The sequence below is a fragment of the Chenopodium quinoa genome, unplaced genomic scaffold, assembly GCF_001683475.1.
Source record: "Chenopodium quinoa cultivar QQ74 unplaced genomic scaffold, ASM168347v1, whole genome shotgun sequence".
NCBI classification, from domain to species: domain Eukaryota; kingdom Viridiplantae; phylum Streptophyta; class Magnoliopsida; order Caryophyllales; family Amaranthaceae; genus Chenopodium; species Chenopodium quinoa.
Genome location: NW_018742461.1, coordinates 3,271,243 through 3,284,007, shown reverse-complemented (window position 1 = coordinate 3,284,007; position 12,765 = coordinate 3,271,243). Strand labels below are relative to the sequence as shown.

At 36.3% G+C, this 12,765-nt stretch overlaps 1 protein-coding gene and 2 pseudogenes across 1 annotated transcript; all 3 read left to right on the top strand.

Moving 5' to 3' along the window:
- The first annotated feature begins 453 nt into the window (after positions 1–453).
- On the top strand, positions 454–3,504 carry LOC110718773 (annotated as a pseudogene).
- Positions 3,505–5,999: 2,495 nt separating this feature from the next.
- Positions 6,000–8,291, top strand: LOC110718769. The gene is made up of 2 exons (XM_021897669.1): positions 6,000–6,918; positions 7,378–8,291. Exons 1-2 carry the CDS (start codon positions 6,153–6,155, stop codon positions 8,148–8,150), a joined length of 1,539 nt encoding a protein of 512 aa, XP_021753361.1. The 5' UTR covers positions 6,000–6,152; the 3' UTR covers positions 8,151–8,291.
- A 2,506-nt stretch (positions 8,292–10,797) lies between these two features.
- Positions 10,798–12,740, top strand: LOC110718972 (annotated as a pseudogene).
- The last annotated feature ends 25 nt before the right edge of the window (positions 12,741–12,765 follow it).

The following is a 12,765-nucleotide window of genomic DNA, read 5'->3' as shown; positions in this document are numbered from 1 at the left end:
AATAACCAAAAATTCAAATCTAAAACAGTACTAATTGCTAATTGGTGTGGAGTATCTATTACTTACTCTATACTGGTAATTTTCCTTCCTATATTCTTTCTTTTTTTTTTTTTTTTTTTTATTTATTTTACATAATTATTAATTTTCCTAAGAGTATTACTATCTAATTATTTATTATTATGCACATTTTTCTACCCACTTTAAATTACAAATTAACTAACAAATTTTATTATTTATTTATAGGTTAACTATTAACTTACAATTATATAGTGACTTCTATATTTCAATTACTTTTCCGTATTAACTTTAAAACCCGAGCATGACTCGGACATTATCTAGTTGGGTATAATACGGAGTAATAATTGTGAATGAGGTAGAAAAAAGAGCGGGACGTTTTCATATGAAACAGTGAATTATCAACTTTGACATATTTTATTCCACTCGTACAATCATATGGATTTTAGTATATTACATCCTTATCAATGGTATATCCGTGTCAAACTCTTACTAATCAACTTCACTAAACTCCAACATGAATTCCAACCACCACCTTCTCTTCCTCCTCATCATCACCATCCTTTACACCACCGCACACGGCGGAGAATCATGCAACCTTATCCACCAGAGCGTAGAGACTTTCGGCGAAGCAGGCCGGATCATCGACATCACCCACCGCATCACTCCAAACATGCCGGACTTTTTACGTATGCCTGATAGTTTGGGGCAGTTTATATGGCTGCTTAAGACCATGAGAAATGGTTCCATAGCCAACTTCTCTGAGATGAAATTTCACACTCATACTGGTACCCATGTTGATGCTCCTAGCCACTTCTTTGATCACTATTTCGAGGCTGGTTTTGATGTTGATACTCTTGATCTTGATGTCCTTAATGGTAATACAGAGAAATTACATTTTTTTTTTTGGGTTTTAATTGGAAATTAATTATTTGTTGGATCAATGATTTTAGTTCTGTGTTATTGCTGTTTCTGGTTGACTGCTAGCTTATCAGGTAAAGTGGCTTATTTGATAAAGTCATAGACTTGTAGTGGTTGTACTCAAGACCTGAGATTGAGTCAGACTACATCATTATCTAGAGTTAATGGGTATTTGCTGTTATGTTTAGCAAGATGATGGTGATGCTTGTTATTCTACTCTTTCGTAAAATATTAGTTTTATTGAATTGATAGTAATTGGCTTTTGTTTGATTTTTGGATATTTGGCTAATGATTAGATATTGTTAATCATTTAATTGCTTATTGCTTATTGCTGTTGTTTGTTTTTTATTACAGGTCCTGCCCTTTTGGTTGATGTACCAAGGGATAGCAACATAACTGGTACCCCTCCTAAAATTCTGTTTGTTCACCTTCTCGTTTTGTGCCTTTAAAAGTGTGCAAGGTTAACTGAAGAGTTTTCATTTCTCTGATGAGCTGGTTACTTGGCATTAGAAAAATTTAGGGGAAAAAAAGCTATTAGAATAATGGTTTCACTTGTATCCCTAAAATGCTGTCACTGAATAATAGACTAACAACACCATATATACCTATTTTTTCACAGCGGATGTAATGAAGTCACTACACATTCCAAAAGGAGTACGCCGTGTGCTTTTCAGAACTCTTAACACAGACAGGTAGATTTAACATCTGGTGCTGTTCTTGAACATACTTGATCATCCATTAGCTACCTTTTTTTTTTTTTTTTTTTTTTTTTTTTTTTTTTTTTTTATTGGCAAGGACCAAGGTACAACTAGCCAGGTCTGGCATGTGGCCTAGTATCATATTTGCTTCCCTGCACAAGATTGCTAGAAGAGTGTACCGTAGCTTAAATCTATCACGATTGAACTGCATTGACATATTCTGCATCTTGTTCTTCAATCATTTTGTCCAAAGGTGCAACAATTCTAAAAATGTAATTTTGTCATTCTAGGGGCCTCATGTTCAATACGGAGTTTGATACTAGCTATGTGGGTTTCATGAAAGATGGGGCAAAATGGTTGGTGGATAATACAGACATCAAGCTTGTTGGTAAGTTTTTTTCACAAGGATTCCACATCCCTTCAGTCTGCAGATAATTTGCTTCACCTGTCAGTCAAATAATGTCATAGTGGGAAATATATCCCTTGAAATCAGAAATGTAATTATTTAGCTGCTCTTTTACAAAAAATTGACCATCAATCAATTTTCACAAACTATTGAGACGGAGGCAGCTTTTGAGTTGTTTGGCATTTTCTTCTCACGCTTTGGTAGAATGAAATTATATGCTGTTTTATAAATGTTTATATACAATTCAAGTCTCCGTTGTTCTGTTTTGAATGAAATTAAGAAAATGTGTTTGTGATGGTCCTGATGGATATTAGGTTGTTTGTTGCTGTCATCCTTTGAAGAGGTTCATAAATGAACAATGCTGAAATCTGTGATATTATAAGACAGTTTACATGCAGTTTACTAATATCACATCAATGTTGTAGGTGTTGATTACTTATCTGCTGCTGCATATGATCACCTGGCTTCTTCTCATCTTGTTTTCCTCGCAAGCAGGGTAAGAACTTTGCTCAAATTGATCCTCATTGGTTATATCAGCTAACATTGATTAGAAATTTCGAGTGCAGACAACTTATGTGAACTGGAAGTTATCCTTGGGGGCAAGACGGAGCTTCTGAAAATACAACATACAAAACAATTGGTACTTGTGCAGATGAAAAGCCTTGGGGGTTTGCAGAGCTTCTGAAAACATAACTTTCTATTCAAATGACTCAATCTGACTTTTTATTGGGTGTATTTGGTTCCATACTAGGTTCATTAAAGCATTATATGGCCTGGCCTTCGTTAGGGGCAAATTCCTTGGGTTTGATTTCGTGTATGTAACCAATGGCCATCATGTAGCCATAGACATTGGTTTTTCCCACTGGGATTGGAAGGGTATTATAGGTGTGAAACTGTGAATGTAACTTTTGAAAATTGGGTCTGGCAATTTAGGGTGTCATGTCATCTGCAGTTCTGTATGTAATTTAAAATGACAATGTGATGAGAAGTGTATGAGTTTTTGTTCTTTTCCTTAATAATTGTTGCATTCTTTTACTGTGTTAAGGTAGAATCACAACAGTTTTAGTGTGGCGGTAGTACTAATCCTATTGTTATGCTGCAGGAAATTATACTCGTAGAAGCTCTAAAGCTGGACGGCGTCCCTGCAGGAATGTACAATGTTCATTGCTTGCCCCTAAGGATGCTTGGTGCTGAGGGATCACCTATAAGATGCATTCTCATAAAATGAAACTCTGAATGTAAGTTGATTTCGTTCCAATTAGATCAAAGGCTGATTGGGATGCACTTTGTTTTAAGCAAATTGTCTTACATAATTAAAACACCATAAGTTGGTGGATCTTATTCCAATTTGTTTCAAGTACTGCTAGAAAACATTAATAGTTGTAAACTTTCAAATGTTTGTACTATGTGCTCTCTCTTACGGAGTACCTCTCAAGGCTTGACAAAATACAGGAAAAGTGAAAATTGTCAAGCCTCATTTGTTGGCCTGTTCCAAGGTTGAAATTTGTGTTTATGTGCTTATGTACATTATTGCTGTAGCATTTTGAATATATTACTAATACCATTTTGCTAGAGTTGCCGAATTGTTTTCTGTATTTCACTACCATCCTGATAGAAAGGTAGTCTTTTGTGCAATTAAGGTTGAATCACAACCAGAATAGAAGCATAATATCTGGCGAATGAACTATGGTTTGTGATTCATTGCAGGAATTATGAGTTTCTGGCAGTGGACTCTGGATATCAAACGACTTCGAGTGATCATACTATGTAGAAATGCCAGATCGCTTAAAGTCCATACCGACTGTGCCGTGGGCATGTGGCTGCATGATGCTTGTTATTGTAAATATGTAATCTAAATTCTAGAATGCTCAAACAGCTCATACAACTAGCAACTAGAATAAATTTCTCCAAGTCCTGTTTTCTGTATTCCTTTGATAAAACTACGTCTCCAACGAGTTACCCAATCTCTCTGCTGCCTGTAGCAATGCTGAGTTTCAGATGGTTTCAATGAAGCCATCCACTGTTAGATTCGAGTATTTTGCTCATAATTTGGTATCATCAGTTAGTAAGCAGCATCTTATCACTACTTCATTCTGATCGTTAAGAATGAAGAGATAGCATAGACAAGATTTTGCCTAAACCAAACTAACTGGACCTGAGAACTAATGAGTTCATGTTAACTTATTCATCAAGAAAGAAGCAACTAGAATATGATCTCTAAAATTGAATCAACTGAATCATAGCTCGAGTATGACTTAAACCGAACTTGATCAGAATCGTCTTGTTCTAAACTTCACTAGCATAATTTTGTGAGCATGTGATGCAATTTGGAAATAAACTCTTTTTTCTTGTAGTCCATATCAACTAGACCTGGCAAATGGGTCATTTGGGTCGGGTCAGGGTCAGGTCACTTTCGGGTCGGGTCATTTCGGGTCAGCTAAGGTTGGGTCGATTCGGGTTTCAGGTCAACTTCGGGTTTGGTATCGGGTCAAGTTCGGGTCGGGTCAATTTCGAGTCAAGTATGTACGGGTCATATTTGGGTCAGATCAAAATCTGGTCAGGTCATGTTCGGGTTGTTTCATTTGTGAATCAAGCTCAAATGAATAATTTTATACGGAGTATTTATTTTGTTATTGTTATAATAAAAACTATCAATTCAATTTATGAGCTTAGGTACGGTTGAAGATGAACAATTTGAGTTACTTTTGGTACAAGACATTTTAAGTTCAATTATAAGGTAATTTTAGTTCGGGACATTTCGGTTATCGGGTCTGTTCGGGCCAATTTAGTTATCGGGTTTGTTCAAGTCAAACACTTCGGGTCAATTTCGGGTCGGGTCAACTTCGGGTCAGGTCAGTTCGGGTGTCGGGTCAGGATCGGGTCAACTCCATTTTCGGGTTGGGTATGGGACGAGTCGGATCAATTTCGGGTCATGGGTCGAGTCATTCGGGTCGGGTCATCGGGTATGGGTCAGGATTGCCAGGTCTAATATCAACCAACTTGGCACTGAAGTAAACACATGTTCTTTGAATCTGGCCATGTTCATGACTTCATGTAGAGGCAATTCCAATTTAATATCTAAATTTCATCCTAAGGTTACTAATCCAAAACTATTCCTAGCACTAATTGTTTCAAGTGACAATTAATTATTTTGTGCCATACTATGCAACATATTTAATTTGTAAGACAATTATTTATTAATCCCTTTCTAAATTTAGCTTCAATTAAACTCCACCTTACCTCAAAAGGCAAAACCCCAATTGACTAAATATTAAGTATTTGATTTCTTAATTGATAATTAATCTCTCCAATTTGATTCAATCCCTTACTTATCTGATATCCATCTTCAATCATAAGCACCATAAGATAAGCTAGCTCTCAATTAATCAAATTGTGCCCATTAATTTAGTTATTGTAGTGTTGCTACATGTGAAAAAATATATGCCTCTCTTTTCTTTGGATCAAAGTGATATCAATTTGTAAAATGGAAAAAAAAAAGGTGGCATAATTAGCAATCAAAGGTCCTTTTTTGTTTTTTCTCCCTAATTAACAAAATTAATACCTTTAATTAGCAAGAGTGAAATTAGCTACTACCTCCATATTGTTATACAACTTCAAATTACACACTAGCATACATGAACGAAGAGATATTCAAATTACTCACTATCATGATTCAAATGATGATAACAAAAGTTTCTAGATGGAAGGCATATTAAGGATGGTTGCTTTCGATATTGCCTTTTGTATTTTAGAACTTCAAGTCTGTAGTTTAACTGATAATATGCAAGGATTAAAAGTTTAAAACTCATAGGACTTTTTCCGACAAAAATCCATTAAAATCATGTAATAATGTTACTCCCTCCCGTCTTTTTTAAGAATCAAAAGAAGGTATTTTTTCCACTAATATAAATAATTAATTGACGAGGCCTATACAGTTTCGCCATATCATTTGTGTGACTATAACATAGGAAATTCCAAATAACCTACCACTTAGTTTTAAGTGTTCACGGAGTAGGAGTCAAATCCAAACCCATGGAGTTTAATATTAACTTTTCTTTTCTTTTTTTTTCATATTAGGGTGAATAGGGAATATATTAAGCATTAAACACTTGATGATAACCAATGTTAACCCTCTTAGCAGAATGGCTTTGCCCAAGGTATTTTATCTTGGGTGTTTTGTTTTGTTATTGGTGGTCGTGATAGAGGCCGCAACTCCTCCAGGAATCACCAAAAATCCTTCAAGAGCGTCATGTAAGATCAAAAAGTATAAAATGTGCTATAACTTAGAGCATGTTTGCCCTAAGTTTTGTCCTGATAGTTGTACAGTTGAATGCGCTTCATGTAAGCCCATTTGTGGTCCAGGATCATCGCCTCCTGAGGATGAGTATGTCTCTCCTCCGTCTGATTCAGATGAAGGTGGTAAGAAAGGAGGTGATGATGATGGTGACAAAGGTGGTGATGATAAAAATGATAAAGGTGGTAAGAAAGATGGAGACGAAGATGATAAAGGTGGCAAGAAAGACGGAGACAAAGATGATAAGAAAGATGGAGATAAAGACGATAAAGGTGGCAAGAAAGATGGAGACAAAGATGATAAAGGCGGTAAGAAAGACGACGATGATAAAGGTGGCAAGAAAGACGATGAGGATAAAGGTGGTAAGAAAGACGACGATGATAAAGGTGGTAAGAAAGACGATGATGATGATGATGATTCAGGATCACCATCTTCTCCTCCTAATTCTTCTGGCGCTGCCTCTAGAAAGAAAGTTCGATGCAGGAATAATTACTATGGACAGTGTTATAATCAAGAGCATGTCTGTCCGGCTAATTGTCCTACTTCATGTCAAGTTGATTGTGTCACTTGCAAGCCTGTCTGCAGTATGATTGTTATCTGATCCTAAACTTTTTTCAGCTTAATCATCTTTTTCTTTTTGAATTTATTTTAAATTTCCTAATTTTTAATTTTTTGAAATTTTGTGTTACTTTAAATGAGTAAAAATAATTGGTTTTTATAACAAGTAATATTGCAATCTACAACATATACATATACCAAGATCAAATAAAAATCATGCTATATGCTCATTATTAATGCTAATTCTAATTCGGAGAGTATTACTCCTAGGGGCGGATCTATTAAGGGGTCTGGGTGGCACTGGCCCCGGCAAAAATTTATTTTTTTATTTAGGTGAAGGTGTAAATTTATAGGTTAAATACAATTTTAATGCAATAAGTAACATCAAATTAGCTTTGTAATACAAGTAATGCATTGAGTTTGTGCTTTAAGTCTTAAATTCAAGTCCACATACAGAAATTTTATTTATTTTTTTATATATATAGGTTGTGACTATCCGGGAGCAGTATGTCAAGACCCTCGATTCATAGGAGGAGACGGCATTACCTTCTACTTCCATGGTAAAAAAGAACAAGACTTTTGCCTCGTAACAGATCCCAACCTCCACATCAACGCACACTTCATAGGAAAAAGAAACAAAAACATGGGCCGTGACTTCACTTGGGTTCAATCCACCGGAATCCTCTTCGACAACCACCGTCTCTTCTTAGGAGCCAAGAAGACCTCCACATGGGATGATGCCAATGACCGCCTTTCATTAACTTTCGATGGAGAGCCAATTTTCCTAGAGGAAACCCTAGGCTACAAATGGCAATCCACATCTACTCCACAAGTAACCATTACAAGAGTTGATAGTATAACCAACAACGTTGTTATTGAAGTTGAAGGAAAGTTCAAGATCACAGCTAAGGTTGTACCTATTACCGAGCAAGAGTCTAGGGTGCACAACTACGGGATAACCAACGAGGATTGCTTCGCGCATCTTGACCTAGGTTTTAAGTTCTACTCATTAACTGGCAAAGTTGATGGTGTGTTGGGAAAAACTTATAGAAATAACTATGTTAGCAAGGTGAATGTAGGAGCAGCCATGGCAGTCGTGGGAGGCGAAAGGGAGTATGTAACTAGTAGCATTTTCGCTACTGATTGCTTGGCTTCGAAGTTTAATGGTGGCCAAGATGAGGCTTCATTAGAGGCCTTGGAAGTTGCTAGCATGAACTGTGCTAGTGGCACAGGGGCTGGGGTAGTTTGCAAAAGATGATTACAAGTCAATATTATATATATTTCCATGCTATGCAAGAATCTTTGTACTAAAAAAGATTTATTATTAGATACCTAAGATGTTTGTAATAAAAATTATATGAAGTTGTAAGATGATGGATTACACACTTCATCTATTAAAATATACAGTAATATATACTTAATTATTCAGATTTGTTCAATATGTTTGTTTTTGTACTTGATAAGTAACGAAAGTGAGTGTTCAAGGTTATTTCCTTTGGTTTCAACCAGTATATATGGTTTATGGTCTTTATCCATATATAGCAATAAACCTTGTTGCAAATGGAATTCATGGATTAATCTATCTCAAGAGGCTGGATTGGATACGTCGAATTAGTTTCCAATTTTCCAATATGCTCATATAAGAAGTATTTCGTATATCATATGGATATTATAGCCAAAACAGGTGAACCTAACTAGGAGGTGGAGTATGTTATGTTGAAGTAAATTAAACTTCCTTCACAACATGATTAAATTAAGCACTAATTAATGCTATGTACATTAATCACTGCACACAATATTGGACGACAACTTAGTTTGTACACTATAAAACAATATGTATACATCTGATGATCCAAAAAAAAAAAAAATGAATATTGAATGATCCAAAACAAGAGTGAAAATACATAAAGATGCAAGTGATGGTAAGCAACAGTTAAAATCTTCCCCAAATTATAATTCAACTCTAAAAGAAAAGACGAGAGTCTGTTTGAGCTTTTTTCATTTTTGTTTTGAGAGTACTCCGTAGTCCGTACTATATATATATCAACCTCATAGGTTTTAACATTGGCCGGCCTACTTATTTTGACAAGACTAATATATTTCTCAAAATCAATTAAACTTTCTCTGAGCTTGTCAATCTGGAGAAACCACGTAATTTGTGTGTTGTTTATGGATATTTTTTGCATCTATATAACACGCAGTAACACATACCTTCAATGCAACAATTAACATCAGTCCCGAACTTTCACAAAATATACATGACTATAGGTGCATTCCAATTTAGTCAGAAAATCTATTTAACTATTCAATTTGGTGATAATTTATTCGATCTCCTCCAGATCTATACGTATAATAGCTGTAAAGTTGCTTAAAATGCTTGAAAATTTCGAATGACTAGGGACTAAGCATTTCTTTCTGCTAGACAAAGTATCATTATCTTAATCCTATTATCACAATTCACTAAAAACATTTTACATTTTGCTTCATTTTTTAAAATCAAATTATAATATCCAACAACGTGGCAGGGTTAACAATCAAAGGTCCTTTTTTTGTCCTTTCTTCTAATATTGTGGCTCCTTTTTGAGGGTAAGGTCCAATTTAATTACTATTCTATGTAGTATTTTTAAGATAAAGTTGAAATTATTATAGATCGATCAAATATATAATCCAAATAGTATGCATTTATGCTTAACTTCTCTTTTCGACTTATTCGACAATAATGAGCCTCGTACCAAAAATAAATCAACATGTAATATATGGTTCTATATCGTCAAAATTGTTGAATGCCATCTATAAAATCGAAAGATAACAACAGTATATATATCATGCATGTGTTTATTAGGATGATAAACTAAACATCAAGAAAAGGTTGGCAACCCTCCATTTGTCATATTGCACAATACCATATTTTAGGAAGACAATATATATATTTAAAGACTTTGCTTATTATTAGAATCACACAAGCACTTCAAGGCCTATTGTCATGGTCCGAGAGTTCTGACACCAGATCGTGCGGCGCCCTCTTGTCTTTTGGCGACAAAGACGCAAGCCTAGAGCGAAAAGGGTTCGTGAGCACACAGCAACAAAGACCAAAGGTATCTCAAGGAAGCACTCGTCAACAACGAGTGCGGAGTCGGGGCTTGTGACGGCCGATATTTCGAAGTGGGCACAAGCAGGACCGACGACAATGAAGGCGTCTTTTGAGGTTTTCTTGGTTTAGAGGGGATGCTTTAAAACAAGGCAAGCACAATATCTATAAAGGCTTTAATCAACACACAAGTCTTAAAGCAATATGCAACGGGGTAGGGAGCTTTGATTCATTCGACCATTCGCTCCCTAAAGAGTTTTATATTGATTACATAGAGAATTACTAGTGAACACTGAAACTACAGTAACACAATAATTCTCCCTAGAGCCTAGAAAGCATAAAAAAAGACTTAGAAGACAATACATGAGGAAAATACAAGGAAAAGGGAAGGGGGGATATATAGAGAAAGAGGCGGAGAAAGACTTAGAAGACAATACATAAGGAAAATACAAGGAAAAAGGAAGGGGGATACATAGAGAAAGAGGAGGATTCTAACAACTATGAATGTTAGGTCTTACGGAATTACGGAGTAGTTGCATGTGGAATTGCGAAGATGACTTAAAAGGAATGGAAAATATATATTTCCAATCATTTGTTGGAGTTTACTTAACTCTTTCACCTTACATTAACAAAAGATACCGATATTAATTAAGATGTATGCAAATTGGCCTGGACTGCCTACACATGAATACATCTATATAAGTAGTTATGTGCTATGTTGCTAGATAGTATAGTACTCAGTTATACCTTCGTATACAACATAACATTAACCTAGCTATTTCTGCTTGATTGTTTAATTAAGAGATAGACTTGCAAAATGGCTCTACCCAAGATATTTTATCTTGGGTGTTTATTGGTCATATTGTTGGCGTCATTTATGATGGAGGCAGCAACTCCTCCTAGGATCGCCAAAAATCGTGCACGAGCATCGTATAAGGATAAAAAGTACAGGACGTGTTATTACTTAGAGCATGTTTGTCCTAAGTTTTTGCCGTGATAGTTGCACAATTGAATGTATGTGCTTCTTGCAAGCCTACTTATGGTCCGGGTAATGACACTTTCGGATCACCACCTCCTTCTAGTCCAACTCCAACACCATATTATCCTCCTACACCATTTTCACCAACACCTCCTCCTACTCCCACCCCAACATCATCACCAACACCAACACCTTCTCCTACTCCCACTCCACCGTCATCCCCACCTCCAACACTAACTCCACCATCATCGCCATATACAACACCCCCCACCCCTTCAACACCACCCAATTCAAAACGCCACCAAGCCCAACCCCCTCTCCGCCTCCTACCCCATTAACACCGCCTCTAAAACCATCAACTCCACCATCATCACCTTATCCAACACCTCCCACCCCTTCAACACAACCTAAAACTCCACCATCATCCCCAACACCTTCCTCAACCCCGGCAACTCCCTCTCCTAAACCCCCCACATCATCTCCTCCTACCCCCTTAACACCATCTCCTCCATCCTCCTAATTCTGGTGTTGCCTCAAGAAAGAGAGTACGATGCAAGAATAAGACCTATGGACAATGTTATAATCAAGAGCATGTTTGTCGTGCGAGTTGCCCAACTTCATGTCAAGTTGATTGCGCCAGTTGCAAACCAGTCTGCAGTAAGTATTGTATATAACAACTCCTATCAAAATCACAATTACTCTATAACATATATTATGTTGATTTATATCCATTGTTCTCCTTGATGATAAAAATAATTTGAATTTTTTCACAAATGTTTAGCTAGGTTATAAATTGGTCACTAATTATATATTCCCTCCATTTCTGAAAGTTCGACTCACTTTACATTTGTGCGGTCTCCAATGAACATCTTTGACCATGAATATTTTCGACTATGTATAAGTGAAAATTATAAAAAATTGATATTTGAAAATTTTATAATAAGGGTAATCTAATAAGATCCCATATGTTAATTTATTTATATTGTATAAGTCATTAAATGTGGTCAAAGTTATTTTATTTTGACCTCATGAATAGTAAGTGAGTCGAACTTTCAGAAACGGAGGTAGTATTTTGTACTTGGTAGATTATTGTGACTATCTAGGAGCAGTATGTCAAGACCCTCGTTTCGTAGGAGGAGATGGCATCACCTTTTACTTCCATGGCAAGAAAGATAGAGACTTTTGCCGATCGTGAGCGACCCCAACCTCCACATTAATGCACACTTCATAGGAAAAGAAATGAAAACATGACTCGTGACTTCACATGGGTGAAGTTTATAGGTATTCTCTTCGACAACCATCGTCTTTTCTTAGGCGCACAAAAAACCTCCACATGGGACGATGTCAATGTCCGCCTAGCGTTAGCCCTAGATGGTGAGCCGATATACCTCAAAGAACATCTAAGGTCTAAATGGTCGTCCACCTCAATGCCAAAGGTCACCATAACAAGGACTAGTGAAACCAACAATGTTCTTGTTGAAGTCCAAGGAAAACTCAAGATCACAACTAAAGTTGTACCCATTTTGGAGGAAGAATCAAGGGTACACAATTATGACATAACTAAGGATAATTGCTTTGCTCATCTTGATCTCGTGTTTAAGTTTAACTCGCTAACCGAAAGAGTTGATGGTGTGTTAGGAAAAACTTATAAGGATGATTATGTGAGTCAAGTGAAAATGGGAATAGCTATGCCAATTATGGGAGGAGATAGAGAGTATGTTACTAGTAGCATTTTTGCGACCGATCAAGGTTTGATGGTGTTCAAGAGGAAAATTCATTAGAGGCCTTGAACCTTGCTAGCATGGA

What these genes read in the sequence shown, in the direction of transcription:
- LOC110718769 (XM_021897669.1), top strand. Translation starts at nt 6,153, where the DNA reads ATGATAACCAATGTTAACCCTCTTAGCAGAATGGCTTTGCCCAAGGTA. An exon ending in CACTTGCAAGCCTGTCTGCA is followed by an intron (nt 6,919 to 7,377) that starts GTATGATTGTTA and finishes TTATATATATAG; the next exon opens with GTTGTGACTATCCGGGAGCA.